We start from the raw sequence: 21524 nt of genomic DNA on the forward strand, positions 1-21524 counted from the left end.
CACTGACAGAATATTATTAATTTTTAATCTTAATTTTAAGGAAAGAAAAAAACAAATGAACTTACAATACGACAAAATTATCTGACTTAAAAATTAGATTTTTTATAAGGTTGACGTGGTCTTATCAAGTGTACCGGTTTGGTTACTATGCTCGTTCCTCACGCAAACTCGATTTTCGTTTTCTTCTTCTTGTAATTAGGGTTTTCGAGAGATCAGCGTTCGAAGAAAAAAAATTGTAATTTCCATCAATCCCGAATCAAGAGCCCTCTTTTATCAATAGATTCATTCCCAATTTCGTCCTCTTGCCTCGGCAGATCCAGTCTCAAAAAATTATTATTCATCTTCGGTATGGAGAGGAAAGTTGGACAAAAGTATAAGTTGGGTCGCAAAATTGGCAGCGGTTCCTTCGGTGAAATATTTATTGGTTCGTCAATTGCTTCATCGATATATATATTTATATATATTATCTCTGGGCTGTTTCCAGCTTTAATTATTTATTTTTTCAGAACTGATTCTGTAAAATATTGTTTTCGAATTTTATTTCAGCAACCCATGTCGACACTAACGAGATCGTCGCGATCAAGATTGTGAGCCCTGATTCTCTCTTTCTCTTTATTTCGTTTTCTTTTCAAATGAACATAATCGATTTGATTACAGCTCGAATTTTCTTTCAGCAACCCATGTTGTAATTGTACAGGTCGTTTATTCGTTATTCGACTGGGTCTGTTTGAATTTTTGATAAAGCTCTTTTTTTTCTTTCTTTGCTGTGTGTTCTGATATCGGATCATAAATTCATTTTCGTGACTGCAAATTACTTTACTGTTTGGAGCTGAAGTTTTGTTAAGAAAAAAGTTACGCTTTAATGGGAATTTGATATTGGTGTCTGCTTAACATGGTAATTTAATTACTCGACAAGACAGTGTCAGTGAGTAATACTATAAGGTTCTATTAACTTTGGCAATGTAATTGTTTGAACTTTTGCATTCGAAATTATGAAAAGTTTTGATCTTTAGAGAAAATAGAAGTTAATATATTTGAAGAATGAAAGTCATGTTAGGGAGTTCATCTCATGATATGTTTTATAGAGCAAATGATAAAAATTATTTCAAAAATTTGCTTACAGAATGTTGCCCCTGATTGCTAATGCTCTTTATTTCGGTGAGGGGATGCTTTTTGCCTGATTAGTAACTGATTTTTTTGTTAATTTTTGAGCCTTGTAGGAGAATGGCAAAACAAAACATCCACAACTTCTCTATGAGGCCAAGGTGTATAGAATTCTTCAGGGTGGAAGTAAGGATACAATTGCTGCAGCAGCTTTTGATTTGAAACTGTTTTATTAAAAGAAACATGGTTATTTGATTTTTATGCTATTCTCATCTAATTCCTATATTTTCTTAACCTTTAAGGTGGTATCGCAAATACTAAATGGTCCGGCGTAGACGGTGATGACAATATCCTTGTCCTTGATGTTTTAGGACCAAGTCTTGAAGACCTCCTTGTGTACTGTGGGAGAAGCTTTTCACTTAAAACGATCTTGATGTTGGCTGATCAAATGGTAATTGCCAATCTGTTTTACGATAGGTTGCTGTGACTTTCTTGTAGAAGCTTGTCTTTGCCACCTTCTGTTTTGGTATTTGTGAGCTGCTCATGCTGCATTTTTAGTCATTTTTACATTTCTTTACTCTTCGTAATATTTTATAATATCATTGTATAGGACTTGCGTAAAAACAATTTTTTTTTTAGTTTTGTTTAGAAGTAAAATGAAGGGTAGAGAAGTAGAAGATAAAGCGAAATTGTAGTTTTCAAAATTCATCTTTAAAATTGGAATTGTGAAAGAGCTTGACAAGATGTACTTGGTATGTTACATTTTGTCATTTTAAATGGGATAAAATAATTCTTGTACAATTTTTGTGCAAGTCTTTTAATAGCCTAAAAGCTTTTGGGTAATTGTGTAAATTTCTAAACGCTTCTAGAAGAAACTTTTTAACTTTAAAAGCCAGGCCCTGCATGGACTGGAGTTGTGAACCCCCCTTGGCCCTCTCTTACTTCGTAGTTCGTACAAGTTTATTTGCTGATGTGGTAATTTTTTCTTTTGAATAATATATCTCTGTTTTGTTTTCTGAATTGCAGATCACTAGAATAGAGTATGTGCATTCCAAAGGGTTCTTGCATAGAGACATCAAACCAGATAACTTCCTAATGGGTCTTGGCAGGAAAGCAAATCAGGTAATGTTCGGTTGGAACTTGGAAGCACACAGTGAACTTGTTCTCTTAGGTTTCTTTTTCATTTCTATCGTTTTCTGGATACTTGTGTCGATATCCATCCACTTTAATTTCAATTTCATTCGTTCTTTCGTAAAACTAACTTGCAGGGGTTCCCCCTCTTTTTTTTCTCTCCCTCTGTTTTTATTTTTTCCATCTCTTATATGTGTATCTTTATATTTGTGATCAGGTTTACATTATAGATTTTGGTCTTGCAAAAAGATATCGGGATCCTGCCTCAAACAGACACATTCCTTACAGGTAAATTATGTGACCCAATTAAAAGCTGCTCACTTTTGGATCTGGAGTTTGTAGTGCTCTTTCTTGAGAGAGTGTTATCTGTACTCATTAATTTAATCGATTTTGGTCTTGCAAAAATTATGTGGTTTGAACTGTTTAAATCTTCATTGCCCTTCATAAACTTATGCAGAGAGAACAAAAACCTAACAGGAACTGCACGTTATGCAAGTTGCAATACTCATTTGGGAATTGGTAAGCTGAATGTGTGTATGTATAACTTTGTTCCATTTGCTGGGTAGAACTTTATGTAATGTTGTATCAATTTCTTTTGGTTTTATGATCTCAGAGCAAAGTCGCCGGGATGATTTGGAGTCTCTTGGTTATGTTCTTCTGTACTTCTTAAGAGGAAGGTACAAATTTGATTGTGTTAATTTTGAAATTTTTTATTTGCACAATTTCATTTGTCCATCAATTATATTTTTGGGTAAATAGCACTTGGGTCCCCAAACTTCATTAGTTGTATCACTTACGTCCCTAATATTCTATTATTTTTTTGTAGTAGTTAGATCCCAACATTTACTTTTTGGCTCACATAGGTTCCTAATGTTATATTTTATTAAATAATAAGGGCAAAATAGGATTTTAACGAAAAAAATAATATATCACTCTTTTTTTTTTCTCTTTAAGTCACTTTTAATTAATTAATCATCACCAAATATATTATTTTGGTAAATTGATCTAAATATTTTTATCAAATATTATAAAATAATAAAAATTTGTTTTCCATTATTCCTCTAAAACATTTATATATTAATTATTTTATCATTTTTAATTAAAGAATTTACATACTTTAAGTTTTAGAAGTATGAAACTTATTAAGGTTGTTTTTATATACCCCTCATTTTTCTCACTACATACATTTCTATTTAAACTATTCATGAATTGTTAAAATTCTTTCTACGCATATAATTTTTTTATTGCTTTTCATGAGGAGTTTAAATTGAAAGGTGTGTAGTGAGAAAAAAATGAGAATATAGATAGAAGCACCATTAATAATACATGCTTCTAAAATTTAAAGTACATAAATATTTTTATTAAAAATAATAAACTAATTAATATATAAGTGATATATTAAATATTTTAGAGGTATAATAGAAAATATTTTCTATTATTATTTCTTAATATTTGAAGAAAATATTTAGGTCAATTTACCAAAATAATATATTTGGTAATAATTGATTAATTAAAATGGGCTTAAAGAGAAAAAAAATGGGAGCTATGTTATTTTTTTGTTTGTTAAAATCCCATTTTACCATTATAAATTAGGGTTTATTTAATAAAATATAACATTGAGACCTATCTGGGCCAAAAAGTAAAGGTTGGGATCTAATTGATAAAAAAAAAGGCTGGGGACTTAAAGTGATACAACTAGTAAAATTTGGGGACCCCAAGTGCTAATTACCCATTATTTTTCCAGACTGCTGACTTGTTTCTGATTTTAGCCTTCCTTGGCAAGGTCTAAAAGCTGCCACAAAAAAGCAAAAGTATGACAAGATACGTGAGAAGAAGGTCTCAACACCCATTGAGGTATGCATCATAAACATTTCGATTTGGTTGCTAGTTGAACTCTTTTGGCATTTACCATTGAAATTATAATGCAAGTTCAACTAACACCACATTGTTCAAAGGTTCTATGCAAGTCACATCCTGTGGAGTTCGCATCATACTTCCATTATTGCCATTCCTTAACTTTTGATCAACGCCCTGATTATGGGTTCTTGAAGCGCCTGTTTCGCGATTTATTTACTCGGGAAGGTATTGGCACTAAAACTATATTGACTTACATTCTAGAAATAGTTCTCTTTGTAGAACAGTATAATATGCTGTCTATGTAGAATGATACGTAACTTGTCTTTTGTCTATAGTTGATACTACCTGGTATTGACTTACATACTTGTCTGCAAGGCAACATGTGCTGATTATAACTTAGGTTGTATAGCCCGATATATAAGAGTATTTATACGTAAATATAGATTTAAACTTTAATGCAAATTCATAATACTGGAAAGTAGGACAGGATTAAAGAGCACATTGGACAAATCCAACCACTTAATTAATCCAACTAACATGTAATAATATAGTCTCATTAAGATAGATAATTTTAGTTTACTCAGTCTCCTCTCTTGATATATGTCATTGGTAAGACATTTTACCATAATCTGATACAATGCTATTTTTTTTTACTCATCAAGAGGCCTAATAGTACATAATGTGCAAATAAAAAGAGAATCTGGCTGTTGTCGGAGCCTCATTTGGTATTAGAACTGTTTTTTTTTTCTGTATGTAATTAAGTTCTAGATGGAGATGGCAGTTCTTTCCAGTATCAGCACGTAATAACAATCTTGATTTTAAATTTATTTTTGTTATATTGCTCTTGCTCATGGGAGCTCCTGTTTATTGTGGATATATAATATTCATTTTTACAGGATTTGAATTTGATTATGTATTTGACTGGACAATTATGAAGTACCAGCAGTCACAACAAGCAAAAGCGCAGCCCCAATTATCTGTAAGTATTTCCAAGCGCCTTTTCTTCTTCTTCTTTTCCCGTAAGATGTCTCTGATAGGATACAGCAATTATTTACAAAACCGTGTTTTGTTTTTCATATTAAGGCTCTTCTTACAACTAAGTGATACTGTTTTCCAGATAAGCGTAATTTGTTAATTGCAACTTTAGGTCCTATTCACATTCAAGTTTATTTATACTTTTGGCATTCTATTGGAATTTACAGCCAGTTGGTGTAGGTAGCAGTCGAGCACAGCAGATGGGAGTAAGTAAGCTTAAAGGTGAGATTTTACATGTTTGGGAAGTACCTGGTTATTTTGTCTAGATTAACTATGTAATCTAATTTAATAATTCTTCTACTCTTGGGTTATAGAACCTAGAAGCTCAAGTAACCTTGCAAACCCAGATGTTCATACGCATTTCAGATCTCCAACAGCAACCCAAATCTCAGGTGCTGAAAAGTCAATCGCTAAAAATGTAAGCAACATTGTGATGTAGATAATCTCATGGCTGTTTCATGTCATCAAGTGATTATTTATTATATGCATTGAAAGTACGTCTATTTCTTACAACTTACAATTAGCTAAATGTATATGCTTTGTTGTCTAGATCTTCATGTTTTATCTTTAGGTAGAAAAATAAATAATTAACTAAAGTAAAACCATTGGTACATTGGCCGAGGAGACAGTGATGTTAATGATTTTTAGTTTTGTAAATTTCCTAAGTACTTCATTTGGTGTGTCCTTTTGTATTTCACTTAATGGTTTTGCCCTCCTCGAGAATCTGCGGGCGAGTGTTCTTACAGTTATTTGATACTCAATTCACCACTAAATGTGCTTCAGGTTGTGAGCAATGTGCCAGTTGCTTCCACTTCATTTGGTAGCAGAAGAAACCTTCCCAATGCAGAAGGGCAATCTGAAAATGCAAAAAAGAGAGAAGTTTCTTCAAGCAGCTGGTTCCCAACATTAAACAGAATTTCTTCCGCAAAGTAATAGGTACTAGAATTTTAACATCACTTATAAAGGTGTGTGATTTCAAATTCATAACTTAGTTAATCTTCCGTTAATTTTAGTGCTTTTCCAACTACCAGGTGTGAAGTGGAGTGCTCATCAGTTCGATTGCTCATTTCTCCAACAGAAGACAAGACGCCTACGGTGGATGGTGCTGGGCCAAGTAAGGACTTAACTTGGATGTTGCTTAGACATGACCTGTCAACCCCGGAGGTTTTTTTTCGTGAGCATATGTAAAAACCTAATTTCATGTGTTCATGATGTGTAAACGTCTTCCCCCGAACATTCTGTTGCCAGTAATATGATAAAAAGAGTTTTTCTTTGCTGTTAATGGGTTGTTTTGACCATGTATTTCATTCAATTCAGGAGTGAGTTGCTTTCTTCTGTTCTTATTGCTGTATCTTATTTGGATCAAACAAAGCCTTGGATGTTCACCTGGATCAGTTTGAACCCTAGGTACATACACCCTGGTACTTCTCAGAAAACAGGAAAAGTAAACCTTGTGTTTCAGGTATCCTCTTGCTATAATTTTCTTTTGAAATGTCTTTACAGGCAAGACTTTTCACACTATGGTGTCACAAAAAATGAGATATGCTCATATGCATTTCTTTTCTTTTCTTTTCTTTTTTCTCTTTCTTTTCCTTTTTTGCTCCAGATATTGATATGAGAGAGAAGGGGGAAGGGTTTACAGGATGAATGGGAGACATTCTATGGAATATTGAGCCAAATGAAGTGTATCTCTCTATCTTCTGTTAAATTATCTATTTTCCATTGTAGGGTTTGATGCAAGTAAGTAGTATTGGAGATTGGAGCAAGGTTTTCTGGGAAAGGTTTAATCTTTTTTCAGAAGGGAAGAAAAGAATGCAGTGCATATATAATTTTCCCAAAAGAAAAAAAACAAAATTGCAGGAGCTGACATTTTGACTGGCACAGTAGATAAGAATCTCATTGATGTTTGGCAAGCTTTAACAGAATGAGACTGACTGAGTAGTACTACTTGTACCACCTGTCTACTTTCTTTTGTATGCTTTTCTTTGTCTTTGAGTAGCCTTTTATGGTGGGTTAGGTATAAGTATATAGAACTACTACAACTACTACCAATACTAAGTGAGATCATGCAAATATATTCATTATTACCAAAATAATAATAATAATGATATTTAAAAAAAAAAAGATAATAATAATAATAATAAAAAAGTGAAAAGTGAAAAGTGAAAAGCAAAAGGGTAAAAGTAAGCGTGCAATGTTAATTTATAAATCTAGTGGTTCATTATTGTTCATGATATGATATGATAAAAACGAAAAAGCTCAAGATTTTCTAAGCTTTTTATTTATTTCACCACAAGAGTCCAAAATAAATTGAGGAAAAAGAAAGAAAAAAGAGAATGGTTTTGTAGGAATAAAAAAAATTCTCTCTAAATTGTAGTATTTTTTTTTCTTTTACATATTTTAAAAAAATGCTAAATTTTAAGTTGTTGGACAGATATGAGACATCAAATTTAGAGACAAAAGATTTCTATTTGTTTTGTATAATCTAGCTATTTGAATACCTCTTATTATTATTATTTGTTTTAATATATATTCTTGCATTTTGAAAAGCATCCCTCTCAAACCGAAAAAGTTAAGGATGTTTTTCAAGTAAAAATCAAATCAATCAACTGACTAAGAATAAACCAAATCAAAAGTTATATACAAATTATTTTCCCACACACAATTATGTAAAACACAACATAATCATTGTTGACACAATTATAATATTCAACAATGAGAGAGAGATTATGAGTTAAGGAAGATGGTTTATGTTAAGAGTTATTAGGGGTATTTTTGGTATTTTGTGTGTGTGGTTTTATTGAGTAACATGAAATGAGAGTTGAATTGTCCATATAAGATTGGCCAGGTATCACTATTGATGTTCATTAGATTAGATAATTTGTTTTCTATTTATTGATAATTTATATAATTTTGTGAAGTATTATTTGACTAAACTATATATAATCAAGAAAGAAAGAGTTAGTTGTTTAAGTCAGATAAATATATATATAATTAAATTATTAATATAAGTAACAATTATATTTAAGTATATAATTAGTTCTTTAAAAAATCAAGTGGGGTTGTTACACTCATCTAAGTGATGTACAATTAATTTTAATTACTATTTTTTAAAGTGGAGCACATTGTTTTAAATTATATTGTTGAAATTAATTACTCATTAATTACGCAATAATGACATTAACAAACAAAAAGATTCAATTTATTTTTACATTATTTTCGTATTGATTATATGAATAATCTTCAATCTTTTTCAAGGAGCAAAGGTGGAAAAGATTAAGAAAAATTAATGATTTACAATCACTAATGAAAGAAAGATTCCTTCAAAAGTTAAGGATTTATGACTAATCAAAGTATTAATTATCAAGTGATTATATATTTCTAAATTCTAATTATGAAATTATGGATAAATATTGGTACAAAATTATAAAGGAAGAGCAATATATGTTGTAGTTTCCAATGACTATTGTTTGTCACATAGTACTTCTCTGACCTTAGGTCCTCTTTCTCTTTACAATTTTTGGTTTAAGTTAAAAGAGTGGACCCTTTTAATAAGAAATTGGGAGAAAAAGAATAACATAAACGACAAAAGAATGGGATGCGTTTGAGAGAGATTATTTTAATTTTGTTTGTTAATAAATATTAAAAAGTTCCCATTTTTGGATTGTTTTGATGATAATGACCAAATTAGATGATAATTGCATGGCTTAATTATTGAGAGCTACTCATAAACTCCATTAAGGCTCTTTAGTGGCAAGTATCAACCTTGTAAAACTCACCTTAAAGGAATCTTAAATATAAATAATATTCAATTTTATTAGTGTCATTATGTTTAGATCTCCTTTGGATATGCTTTAGCAAATAAATATATATACAAGTGTATTTTGGTCCTCGACTTAATTTGATAAAAATGTTAACCAAATTTGAGTTGAAGCTCATCTATTTGTATTGCTAGCATTTAAACTAGTAGTTAACCCATTTCTCTCATAATCTTAACCCTCTATTTTTGATCTAGTGGTTATAACATTTTTTTAGAAAATTGTACCAAGTAATATGACATATTAAAAAATTATATGTTTTTTATGTAAAAAAAAAATATGCTTTTTGTAGCTATTAATAGCTACGATATTGGGAGGCAGCTTCGCCCCCTCAAATTATAAATATATATTTTTTAATAATTATTTGTTAGAATATCACAATAATAAGGCTTGAGATTAATTTATAATATTCACAGATACAACACGAATTATCCTGGTTCAAATCTAATACGGAACCTACATTTAACTAGAGCTCGTCCACACACGAGTTCTTGAATCCACTATGAACAGTAACAATACAAACCTAGTCAAGACAATTTGTTCTTGACAACTCTCACAAATCTCTCAAACACTATGTAAACAATCACTCTTTGAAAAGACAAACAAGTAAATGGTACACACTCTCTTACTCTATTTTCTCTCAAAGAATCAACTCATTTTATGTTTCTTTCTACTTCTTACTTAAGTATTACAACTCTACACCTAAGTAGACACAAGAAACTAAGGAATAAGAAATTTACACGTGTTGTCAATATTGTTACTATGAGAATTAAACACCATATGATTTTTGTTTTCTTTGTAAATTGCATGTTTGGTCCCCATAAAATAAAAATCACACTTTGACCCTCCTTTGAAGACACTTCTCGCTCTAATGCATAGCAGAATGAAATCCATGATCATGATATAAAACCCTATGTATAAATATATATATTTTAAACGTAGTATATGATGATGAGGATTTTGGATTGAAATAGATTGGAATATTATCAAGTGGGTAACTCAATCAAGTTTAGCAATGATGGACGACCTATGCCGCACGGTTGGGGTTGGTGGCCAATACATACAACCTATATAACCTATTCTTCTTCATTTCAATATATATATATTTATATAAATAGTATGATTGCTTTCTATCTATTATGAAATATTTTATGAGAATGCATAATTCATTGTTAATGTTAGTTAGTTGTCTAATTTTTTTATTTTAAAGATCAAGCTATAAATTCGATATAATTGTCTAAGGTGTACGATGTGATTAACAAAAGTGATAAAGCACTTATTTTATTAATATTTTAGAAATATAAAATATTTGAAAAAGCATTCGTGTGTCATATATTTATACATAAAAATAGAAAATATCTTAACATCCATCATTGAAAAAACTCAAAAGATAAATTTCCAAACATACCTCATAATAATTTTTCACATAATTATGAAAATAATTTTTTATTTATAATTATTTATAATATAATATTCTTTTAATGATTATTTGCAAAATAGTATTCTCCACACACGGTTAAAATAAAAAATGAAATATTATTAAATATAAAATAAGGTTTTTAATTTTGTTAAAAAATATTTCATGAGTATATTTTTTTTTATAAATTATAATCTAATCTTAATTTTTTTAAATATCATTTGCTATTTGTAATTATATTATTTATTATTTTGATAAAATATATTATTATATTAATTTTATTAAAATATAAAAACATGACAGATTATTATGCACAACCATACACGGAAAGTGATATTTCTGGGAATCATAAATTTGATTCTAGTGTACAATCAAACACAGTGATACAAGTTTACAATAGTCGTATTACCTTCTTTAACTTTCTTAGTAATATGAAAGTTGCAAACTCTTCGTACCAAATGACCTCTTAAGGTTTTATCAAATTTATTCGATACACTACTTCGCAAAAAAAATTCTCATTCTATAATAAAAAAAAAATTCATATAAAAACTGTAAACTTCTCGTATCAAATGGCCACACTAGTAATAATTATATTGCTATTAAGGGCATATCATAAGATAATTTGATAATCATTTAGTAATCACATTGTAGTTTTTGTGATGTGAGTACTGTTCTATTTTTACTTTCTCCTCTCAACATTTAAAAAAAGAAAAGGAAGTATGTACATATATATATATATTATGTATAAAAAATTCTTTGAACATGGACTCATGTCTAATAAAAAACAAAAAACAAGTACAAAGACACCAATAAGCCTCAATCACAGTTGTTGTTTTATTCTTCATAGTCCTCTTGGCATGAAATTTGCTTTCACATAATTTGTTTTTGTTATCATCCAAATTGGCTACAATAATGGGTGCAGAAGGGGCCTCAGTGTTTTACTTTGGACCATTTCTGATAATGGTGACAAGAGAATCCTAGTAATGATGTATGCAGCCGCTCAGAGCAAGAAAGAAAGAAAAAAAAAAGTATTCTTTAGCTCTTTATGATCAAATGGCTCCAGATAGTGGAAAGAAAAAGAAAAAAGAAAATAAAATAACTGAGGCAGAAGAAGTTGATTAACCTTTGATGGGGTCCCACTCCCACTAGTTTTAGTATATACAACACATTTTTTTTCAATAAAGAAATACACCCAAAATTTACTTTTTCACCCTATTTTTAAATGATTGTCTAATAGTCCACTTCCTCCTATTCATCATCACCATTTTCTCTTTTATGCTTTCTTAGTTTACATATATAAGATGACCTTGCCATAGTCTAATCTCCAAAGTGTCTCAAACTGAGTGCCTTAAGTATTATATATGACTTGAAAAGTTAGGCATTGTTTTTGAAAGTTTATTGGGATTAAAGTAAAGGGTTTACTTCATTTTTGGCTTTGGGGAGAGTATGGAAGGTACTTTCATGATTGTAAGTCTCAATTTTTATTATTTGGGGTCAAAAAGATAAGTGTTGTTAATTTTCTTTGTTGTGCTAATTTCTGGTTTTTGTACCAGTGAGTTGTGCTAGTACTACCAAATGCAGTTCTTTGCATAGGTTGAAGAGCATAGAGGAAAATAGTAGCCCTGCAAATTGGGAGGCAGTGATCTCCTCTTGTGCCAAGCCACCAGAAACTCCTACAGAATCCATGGAGTTTTTAGCAAGATCATGGAGTGTTTCGGCCGTTGAGCTCTCCAAAGCTCTTTCCACTTCACATGCTGCTGCTTCTCAGAATCCTCTCAACTCAACAACCACTGTCTCTTCTGCTTGCTCTGAAGTGCATGGTGGTGTTGATGATGATGCAAGTTCCACTATCACTTTGAAGGAATCTGTAAGACTCTAACTTTTTGCATAGCAAAGGATCCTGAACTAAGTGAATATTCTGTCCCACTAAAATTTACCATCTTGTAACTAAAGGACATACAAGAGTTTAAAAACACTAAGCCTGATAAGTGTTGTCATTATAGATGATTTGTACTTTGTATGAGGTGTGTTATACTTTGTTCAAAAGGGTATCTATATGTTTGCTTGTTTTGTTATTTTGGCCATGATTGAAACTCTACTTATTACAGATACTTCAGCAACTGTCAAGTGAGAGTAGTCCTCCAATTTCACCAAGAGCCAGTGAAGAAATGAAGGCAAGTTCTCTCTCTCTGCAAGTGTTGTATTATTCAGTTTATTGTTTTGTCTGTAGTGTACTCCTAACTTGGTCAAATTCAAACATCTGATCAGTTCACAATGCTAATAGTTATTTAGCAATGCCTACTCTGTTTCTCTAAAAGACTTCATCTCTTTTCCCAATCCCTGAAAAACCTTCAGACAAGAGGGAAAACACCTCTCAAAGGACTTGGACTTTACCATTTTATATGTTTTCTTCCACAGGAGTTATTTCTACTTCATCAAGCACTAAATCCAGAGTTCCTTTCCAGCCAACAGTTGATAAAAAATGGGGTAATCTAATTATCATGTCATGTCATGAAGATCAGTACTTCTCATATTTACTACTATGATCATATATTTGTTTTCATTTCATTACTGCCCTGCAGCTGTATAAGAGCATTATCAGGAAGAAAACAATGGGGAGATGGTTAAAAGATCAGAAGGAGAGAAAGAAGCAGGAAATCAGAACCCAGAATGCCCAGTTACACGCAGCAGTTTCTGTGGCGGGGGTTGCCGCAGCTGTTGCAGCACTTGCAGCTTCAGCTGCATCACCTGGATCATCAGCTGCTCAGCGGAAAAGTACTCCTTCAAAAACATCCACTGCTCTAGCATCGGCAGCAGGTCTGGTAGCATCTCATTGCATTGAGATTGCTGAGGAAATGGGCGCTGATCACGACCATATCTTAGCTGTGGTAAACTCAGCAGTTAATGCAAGGACTAATGGTGATATCATGACCTTAACAGCAGCTGCAGCTACTGGTAACTATCAGTGACTTTTCTAGTTGCTTCTTAAGATTTCGAGCACACAACAGTTTTTTTTTTCTTTCTAAATTGAGATGAAGATTTGTGAATTGAATGATGGGGCTGAGGCAAATGGCAAAATCTATCTACAAAAGAATGCTACAGAATAAGTAGCATTCTTAATTACTCAAGTACAATAGATTAGCATGTAAAAATTGGTAAAAACAATAGCTTCTTTGTAGAAAATTCTGAGGGGTTTTTTCTTTGTGTATGCTACAGCCTTAAGAGGAGCTGCTATTCTAAGGGCAAGGCTTCAGAAAGGCTGTGGAAGTACTACATTTGCTTTGGCTGAGGAAAAAGGCGAAGGCCATGAATCAAAAGCTTTCACAGCATTGAACTTTGTTTGCAGAGGAGGAGAACTTCTCAAACGTACGAGGAAAGGTATAAGCTTTAGAAAGATGTTGGTATGCAATCACTTCTGCATAACTAAATTAAATATCTTAACTCTACCTGCATAATTATGGCTGCAGGAGATCTCCACTGGAAGCAAGTTTCTTTCAGCATTAACTCAAATTGGCAGGTAAAAAGGCATCAGAAAGACACTCTTTTGTCATCTAATTTAAAAAACAGAACAAACCTTGCTAAAGATATTCAAAGGAATGAATATGACAACCTTCTTTTGAGATTTCTTGGTGCAAGTCATACAGAATAACACATTAAGTAATATATATATATATATATATTTATATATTTGCTTGTCTAGTGCTCTATCGTTTCTAAATTCTCGTTGCAAATTGCACAAAACTGGAAACAGGTTGTGGCAAAATTGAAAAGCAAGTACATGGGTGGAACATTTACGAAAAAGACGAAATGTAAGCAAATACTCATTACCTATAAGAAAGCTGTGATTTTGCTACCTCTGCCTCTGTAAGCTATTCTCAGACAAGCTTTGGTTGCAGGTGTAGTCTCCGAAGTTCGTTGTGATATCCCAGCATGGCCCGGAAGGGAGAAAGACGGTAGCAAAGAATCAAAGGCATACTTTGGGATAAAGACAGTTGATAGGATCATTGAGTTTGAATGTAAAAGTAAAGAAGAAAAACTAATGTGGACAGAGGGAATCCAGCACATATTGAATTGTCATGCCAATGTAACATTATCTTAAGTGGCATAATGATTCTTGTGATCTTCTGTAAAAATAAACTTGCAGTTGCAGTAAATAATCCTAGGTGTACATGTCACTGGGCAAGCAAGCCAGTTTTTCAACTTTTACAATCATATACAGATTGATCTATCTACGAATTGGGATCAGGTATGTTCACTGATGTTCTGCTTTTAGATAATTACCCTAAGCAGTAAGCTTCCTTCAATTCACTGATGGCACTACAGAAAAAAATGTAGCTTCCTTGGGTTCAGGATAGAGGTTTTGGCAGTTGTTATTTGACAGTTGGTCATTCTAGCTCCTTCAGAAAATCAATGTTATCAACGAAAACCTGTACAAGAGAGATAAATTTTCAAAATGTGTGGATCAATAAACATGATTCATTACTATTCAAGGAATTTTAAAAATCAATATATTTTATAACTTTCATGCAGTGGTTACTATGGTAAACGTTTTTACAACAACTTTTAAGTTTTCAATAGTTCTAAAGAAGGTTTTCCTCTGCGAATTCCCATTCTTACATTTGATAGTTACTTTATTTTATTTTAAAAAAAAAAAGAAACACAAGTTTTATATTAACAAAAAGATGATAAGGTAGCATACAATCATTGCTATAAAACGATTCCTAGGTAAATAAGTATGAGAGCTAGTGTAGATGTCAGCCAAGTGTATGGTGTTAGAAGCATATATTTGTGAGCTGATTCCTTCCTAGTAGTAAGGCCAAATTTGAAAATTACGGCTTAACGCTTCCTACAGAACATTTATTTATGAGAAGAAGAGTCATATACCGTTTTCCAACCATCTGGGTCCAAGCAAGCAGTAACCTTTGTATTGAGACCAGGCAAGGGACCAGGTTCGAGGACTATTTTCCCTTCAGACAATTTAACTGCTTCTGCGGTCTTATAAACATCATCTGTCCCTATTGCAATCTGTCAAAAAATACAAAACCAAAGCTCCATTATAGGGCAAACAAAGTCTGCTCATGGGAAGTGATATGAGAAGAAAAAAACAATGACCTGTGCATAACCATTTCCTTTATCATACTCTGTGACCCCATAGTTATAAGTCAATTCCAGCACTGCGTTCTTATCTTCAGGACCATAGCCCATCATGGCTATTGTATACTGGAGAACAAGCATAACCAAAAGCAAGTTGAGTAGCAATAAGCAGATAAGAATATAGCTAAAACATAGAAACACAAAGAGTCTTCACAGGGTAAGAATTCGCCATCTATCTGCTATAATCAGCATCCTAATAACAAGTTGTGGTTTCGCTTCTTTGAGTGAGAGGAATTCAAGCATTAAGTAGTGATATGGTTCTTGAAAGCTTGATTCCAAGTAAAATAAAAAATAAAAAAATCGGACTAACTTTGCAATAGCCAGTACTCAAAATCCCAATGTAAGAAGAAACAGAGGGTCATAAGTAGCTGGTACAAAAAAATGACAATTTAATCAGAATGTGATAACCATTTAAATGAGCACTTCAAAACTTTAGTAGGGGTCTTCATAACCAAAGAATAAGAAAAGAAAAAGCTACAGCTCTATGTATATCAGCAATTTGTGTGACTGGTTTAACCATGTCATGCTTTGAATCTTTTATCACTTTTTGCATTATAAATGTGCATAATCATCATAAGCATCTAATTCATCTCAGAGGCTTACTTGCATTAGTTGACAATGGAGGGAGACCATTTAGTATTTACCTTGTGGTCGGGGTTATCCTTTACACGAAGAAGCTCCATGCCAAAAGCCTAAATTAAAATAGATTAAAATTCAAAACAGAAAGGAAGGGAAGGGAAGAGAAGAACTTTTAAACCAATTATAACCAAACCGCATTAGCAAAAATAGAAAGAATAATTGCTCAATGTTTTTACATAGTAAGAAAGAGAAACACCATGCACACCTTCTTATAGTAGTTTATAGCACGGTCAAGATCACCCACTCGAAGCATTACTTGACAAAGGGGCTCAGGAGTAGGTCCTCTCTCCAAAAGCTCAAACTTGTAACCATCAGGATCTTCAATAAAAGCAATTTTTGTACTGCCACCTTTAACAGGACCAGGCTCCCTGGTAACAGTCCCACCCTTTGCCTTTATAAGTTCAACAGTTCTATCAACCTAAAAATAAAGTTGTTTAGAAGATTATAGCTACTCCTTTATAGTTAAAATGCTGAACTATCAAGAAATTATATGACTTTTACTAAATAATAATATCAAACCTACATGAAATGGTTCATATATATTTAAGTGGGATAAAATTAGAACATATATATATGTACAGTACTTTGGCACAAAAGTAAACCATAGCATATCCATTTCAAAGAATGGGAACTTACATCCTCAACAGCTACACCAAAATGGCCAAAACCAGTACCAATATCATATTTGTCAACTCCATAATCTAGCACACACAAAAAATAGAAAACTCAAGTGAGAAGAAGCTAGTGATTTAGAACTGCCAATTACAAACAGCAACATCATATTAACTGCATTATAGTAAAAATTGACTTACTGTACGTAAGTTCAACAACAAAATGAGAATCTTCTGGCCCAAATCCTAGAAAAGCATTCGTGTACCTGTCCTCAGGTATGTCACGCTTTCTCAAGAGCTTCATTCCCAAGCATTCAGTATAGAATCTGCATCTCAAGGGAATAAGTAGCTATCTATGGAAAATTTTCTTAATAGAAGCAATTGCAAACTGGCATACTTTATAGTCTTTTCCAAGTCTCCAACTCGGTAGACAACATGGAGCATTCTTCGGTTGTCATTCTTGACCCACTCTAATACATTTTCCTTTGTGGTAGTAGAAGTGGCTGCTTGTGCCATAAGTCTATCTGCAGTGCTCCCATCTGCTCTTAATAATTTTGATGCTTTTACATCTAACAATGGTGAGTATGGAAGAACTAAATAATCATCCAAAAAAAAAAAACATCAGTAAGCCAAAAGGAAGATACAATTGAAGCATTTAAATAACTTTTAAACATAAGTGAAATGCCTCCCTCCATGAGTGTATCTTGTAAGTTAAACATTGCAACTATTTAAGCTTTATTAACAAGCTTTCCATCAACATTTTCAACGAGAAAAAATATAAATGAGAGCTTCCCCATACTATTACTGAGCTACGTAAGAAAACATGGAGAGTAATATATAAATATAAGATATACATATAAATACAAAAAAAATACATTTCCAATTCCACCCATATCAACTGTTGGCCAACAATCCACAAACATAGACATTCATACTATAATTGCAGATTACATATTTCCATGAATAACGACAACCCAGAAACTCATAAAAAAGGAACACATTTTGGTTTTTCAGAAAATGGGTTATTCATATTTCCTGGTTTTTGAGAGAAAAGAATGAAAAAAAAAAAGAAAAACTTGTAAAGTAAGGATTGGAATGCTTACCTGAGCCGAGGTGTAAGAGAGCGAGTCTTCTTGAAGGAAAGTATGATGAGTTAGAAATACGAAGAGCAGAGAGTTTTGAAGAAGGTGATGAGAATGGAGGAAGTGAAGCTGTAAGAGTTGAGAGATTGAGATTCAGAGTAGTTGATACATAAGAATGAGACGCCATTTTCTCCTCTATTGGCTCGCTTGAACCTTGCTCGGAAGAGTGACACTGAGGAAGATATAGTTGGTGGAAGGATTGGATTGGGCCAATATGATGGGCCTCAGGCCCACATCAAAACGTAATTTGGGCCATTCAAATTTCAAACTTTTTTGCAAAATAGCCACTATCTATCAATATCAATTTTAGTTAATACAAAAATGTCACTATTGAGTACTTTTATTTAACTTATATCTTCTTTGGATTGATTTGGATTTTTCCAAATTTCTCAAATAATTTTCAATGAAATCTTCCCAATATATGTCGATGAAATTATTAATTTTTTTTTATATTTATAGCAAAAGTACTCACTTATTATATTTGTATTATTTAAGTACTCAAGTTACTCATTTGGCGGCTGTAGTATCTTCCATCAATATTTTTGTGCAGTTTGGTATAGCTGTCTTTTCCTACATATACGAAAATACTCAATTAAATGAATATTTGCAGCAAAAATACTCAAGTTATAAGCAAATTTGACGTTACATAAACAGACTTAACGGCTGCACAAAAATATAGACGAACAGTACTTTAGCCATCAAAAAAATAATTTGGGTATTAAGTGCTAAAAACATAATAACTTGAAAACTTTTGCCATAAATATCCATTTGTTTAAAATATATAAAACAGATAAAGAATAGATTAAAGATATATCACCCCAAATATCTTTTTAAATCAATCTGACATGTTACTATCTAACAACAAATTTAATCTTAGGTACTTTTGATGTCAAAAAATAAATTTCGGTACTTAAGTACAACTTTCAGTATAACTTTAAGTATTTTCGTCGCAAAAATAATAAAATGAATGCAACCAAAATTTCTAGAATATATGTTATATTGTAGGATTTTAGTTTTCTTATTTATTTTATTTTAATTTGTGGAAATTAGCTATAAAATATAAATAAAAGATATTTCAAAATTAAAAATAAAACTTTTTTTAGAAGTTATTGTAAATATGGTTATTCAGCCTAAATGCATTTTCAATTCTTGAATTTTTCCTTCAGAGACAAATTATGATGTTTGGTATCAATTGATTGGACAAATTAATCGTTGAGTGCCATTGCTAGGAAAATATGGATTGTTATATTTAAAACACTTTATAATGAGAATGATGAAAGTTTTTACTACTAAACAAAATGGTAAATATTTTTCTTTTATGGAAAATTAATCGAAATTTTCAGAGAAATAGACCACCACGATAATGTTTTATCTTACTCAGAATTATCTAAGACAACATATGATGTCAATGATAAACAAACAATAAAATATTAAAAATGTTGTAGAGTTGAAATGCTAGAATTATCCAAGATAACCAAAGTAGTTTCAAGTCAAATACTTATGAAATTCTTAGGCAAGCTAGCTAGGAATATAGAACACTTATATTTCCTTGTTTGACTTAGCTTATTTTAAGCTACTTTTAACTTTTAGAATTAAAAAAATACTTTTGGGAGTGTTTTGATAAAAAAATAAAAAATTCTTTTTAATTTAAAAGATTTTTTTTGAGAAGATAGGATTTGTTGTTTTTTTTTAAAGACCTTTTTAGAAACTATTTTATAAATTAAAATAATTTTATTATTCCTAATTCACTTATAAAAGATTTTTTTTATTGATATCCAAACACTTTAAAATAACTTTTCATTCAAAAAGATGTTAATAAACTTTTTCTTATATTATGCTTTTAGCTATAAGCAAAAATAAAAGTTTTGCATCATTTTAAGAAGAACTTCTACTATTTTATACTTTGAGTTTTATTTAAATACTAGATATAACTCTATATTTCTTTAAAAATAAAAATCTATAACAGACTCTACCATTGTTAAAACGAACTAGAGATAACTTTGAATCTAATTCTAGTAAAAAAAATTTGATATTTTTATTCTTAACATTTCAATTCATCTTTTAATTGAATTATAACTAAATGATATTATGTGTTTATATTTGAAGATTTTAATTTATTCTTTGATTTCTTAGTTATTTCAAAGATTATCTCCAATACACTTTAGTAATTATAGGATTTGTGTGAAATTGATGGAAGACTTCCCTTTAGTAGAGACATTAGCTATATTTAGATGGATACTTATAATTATGATGATGTGGCAACATAGTGACTTGATATAATAAGTCACCAACATGTAAATATTTTGTTTCTACATTAATTTCAAATTTAGTTAATTTTTTTGCCATAATTATTGTTGTTTCCAACCAATGAGAGACACTAGCTATATTTAGAAATTGACATGCATTTGAAAAATGAAAAATTTACAATATTATATTTTCATAATAAATACACGTTTTTTATCAGGTAACCCTTCAAAAAATTTGAAAAAAATCAAAATTTATTTTTAGAAATATTAATTAACAACTATAAATATGGACAATTGATCTTAATCTAATAGTTAATATTAAAGTAACCATCTATAGGTAGTAATCATTAAGAGTAAACCCATAATGATTTACATATATATATCTTCTATATAATAAGTGTGTAGATAACGGAAATTCTTGATTTTAACGGTGTTTTTTTTAATGTTAACTTTAATGGAATATTCTTATATTTAACAGAATATTTTTATATTTAATGTTAGTTTGTAAATAAATACTTAAATTTAAATAAAATAATTAATTAAAAAAATTAAAATAGTATATTTTTGAGATATTTTACAATGATAATTCTTTAAAATTAATAAATAATTAAATATATTAAAATATAATATTTTTTAGATATTTTACAATGATAAATAATTAGACAAATTAAAATATGATATTTTTGAGATATTTTACAATAATAATTATTTAAAAATAATAAACCATACGTTTTATAACTTAAATAAAATTTAATTAAACTTAAACTCACTTAGTAGAATAATATCATATTAAACATATAATATAATCTATTGTGAATTAGCAACAAATTATTTTTTAAAAAAAACTAGCAAAAAACTTAATTTTAAAATCTACGTATAATATTTAATATTACATTAAACATATAATATATAATCTCTTTTTGTCACTCATAAATTCAAAAACTAGAACAAACATAAACTTAAACAAAAATAAATAAATTATTAAGTTAAAATAGGATATTTGTTTGAAATTGTTATCACATTAATATAAATTTAATAAAAATAATTAATAAATTCTATAAATAAAACCAAGCAAACATGCATATTGCACGTTGCTTGTATCTAGTATATATATATATTAGATACAAATAACGTGTAATGCATGTTTGCTTAGTTTTATAGAATTTATTAGTTATTTTTATTAAATTTGTATAATTGTCAAATAAATAAACAATATTATATATAAAAGAATGACATAGACAATATTATATTATAATGATATTTTATAATATTTAAATTTACATTAATATAAGTATTAAATATATAGTCTTCTATTAAATATTATTATCATAACAATATTTTATAATAATTGAATTCATATTAATATAATT

General features: G+C 30.4%; 3 protein-coding genes across 12 annotated transcripts; 2 read left to right on the plus strand and 1 right to left on the minus strand.

Annotated features, from left to right (window-relative positions):
• Window positions 1-122: 122 nt before the first annotated feature.
• Window positions 123-7103, plus strand: LOC133807290 (casein kinase 1-like protein 3). Of its 8 annotated transcripts, none has more exons than XR_009879251.1 (17): window positions 123-424; window positions 547-587; window positions 1221-1290; window positions 1407-1555; window positions 2131-2226; window positions 2453-2523; window positions 2693-2754; window positions 2849-2912; window positions 4005-4089; window positions 4191-4317; window positions 4989-5071; window positions 5295-5349; window positions 5442-5545; window positions 5911-6063; window positions 6141-6241; window positions 6445-6589; window positions 6734-7103. XR_009879251.1 is itself a non-coding variant. In XM_062245523.1 (15 exons), exons 1-14 carry the CDS (start codon window positions 349-351, stop codon window positions 6058-6060), a joined length of 1233 nt encoding a protein of 410 aa, XP_062101507.1. In that variant the 5' UTR covers window positions 124-348; the 3' UTR covers window positions 6061-6063; window positions 6159-6592. The 8 variants fall into 8 exon arrangements, 1 of the variants encoding a protein (XP_062101507.1); XR_009879246.1 differs by having other exon boundaries at window positions 124-424; window positions 6159-6311; XR_009879250.1 differs by having other exon boundaries at window positions 124-424; window positions 6159-6311; window positions 6856-7103.
• A 4069-nt stretch (window positions 7104-11172) lies between these two features.
• Window positions 11173-14582, plus strand: LOC133807289 (VAN3-binding protein). Its single transcript, XM_062245522.1, has 9 exons — window positions 11173-11815; window positions 11916-12229; window positions 12471-12536; window positions 12781-12849; window positions 12945-13317; window positions 13579-13740; window positions 13830-13879; window positions 14114-14171; window positions 14259-14582. The coding sequence occupies exons 1-9, from the start codon at window positions 11809-11811 to the stop codon at window positions 14459-14461; spliced, it is 1302 nt and encodes a 433-aa protein (XP_062101506.1). The 5' UTR covers window positions 11173-11808; the 3' UTR covers window positions 14462-14582.
• A 24-nt stretch (window positions 14583-14606) lies between these two features.
• Window positions 14607-18068, minus strand: LOC133807293 (probable lactoylglutathione lyase, chloroplastic). 3 transcript variants are annotated; one of them, XM_062245529.1, is made up of 9 exons: window positions 17870-18068; window positions 17164-17305; window positions 16968-17092; window positions 16792-16856; window positions 16361-16573; window positions 16161-16208; window positions 15475-15582; window positions 15247-15387; window positions 14607-14789 (listed from the first exon to the last, which is right to left on the minus strand). In XM_062245529.1, the coding sequence occupies exons 1-9, from the start codon at window positions 18033-18035 to the stop codon at window positions 14748-14750; spliced, it is 1050 nt and encodes a 349-aa protein (XP_062101513.1). In that variant the 5' UTR covers window positions 18036-18068; the 3' UTR covers window positions 14607-14747. The 3 variants fall into 3 exon arrangements, with proteins under 3 accessions (XP_062101513.1, XP_062101512.1, XP_062101511.1); XM_062245528.1 differs by having other exon boundaries at window positions 17164-17335; XM_062245527.1 differs by having other exon boundaries at window positions 17164-17359.
• Window positions 18069-21524: the final 3456 nt, after the last annotated feature.

Source organism: Humulus lupulus, chromosome X, assembly GCF_963169125.1.
Source record: "Humulus lupulus chromosome X, drHumLupu1.1, whole genome shotgun sequence".
Classification (NCBI taxonomy): Eukaryota; Viridiplantae; Streptophyta; class Magnoliopsida; order Rosales; family Cannabaceae; genus Humulus; species Humulus lupulus.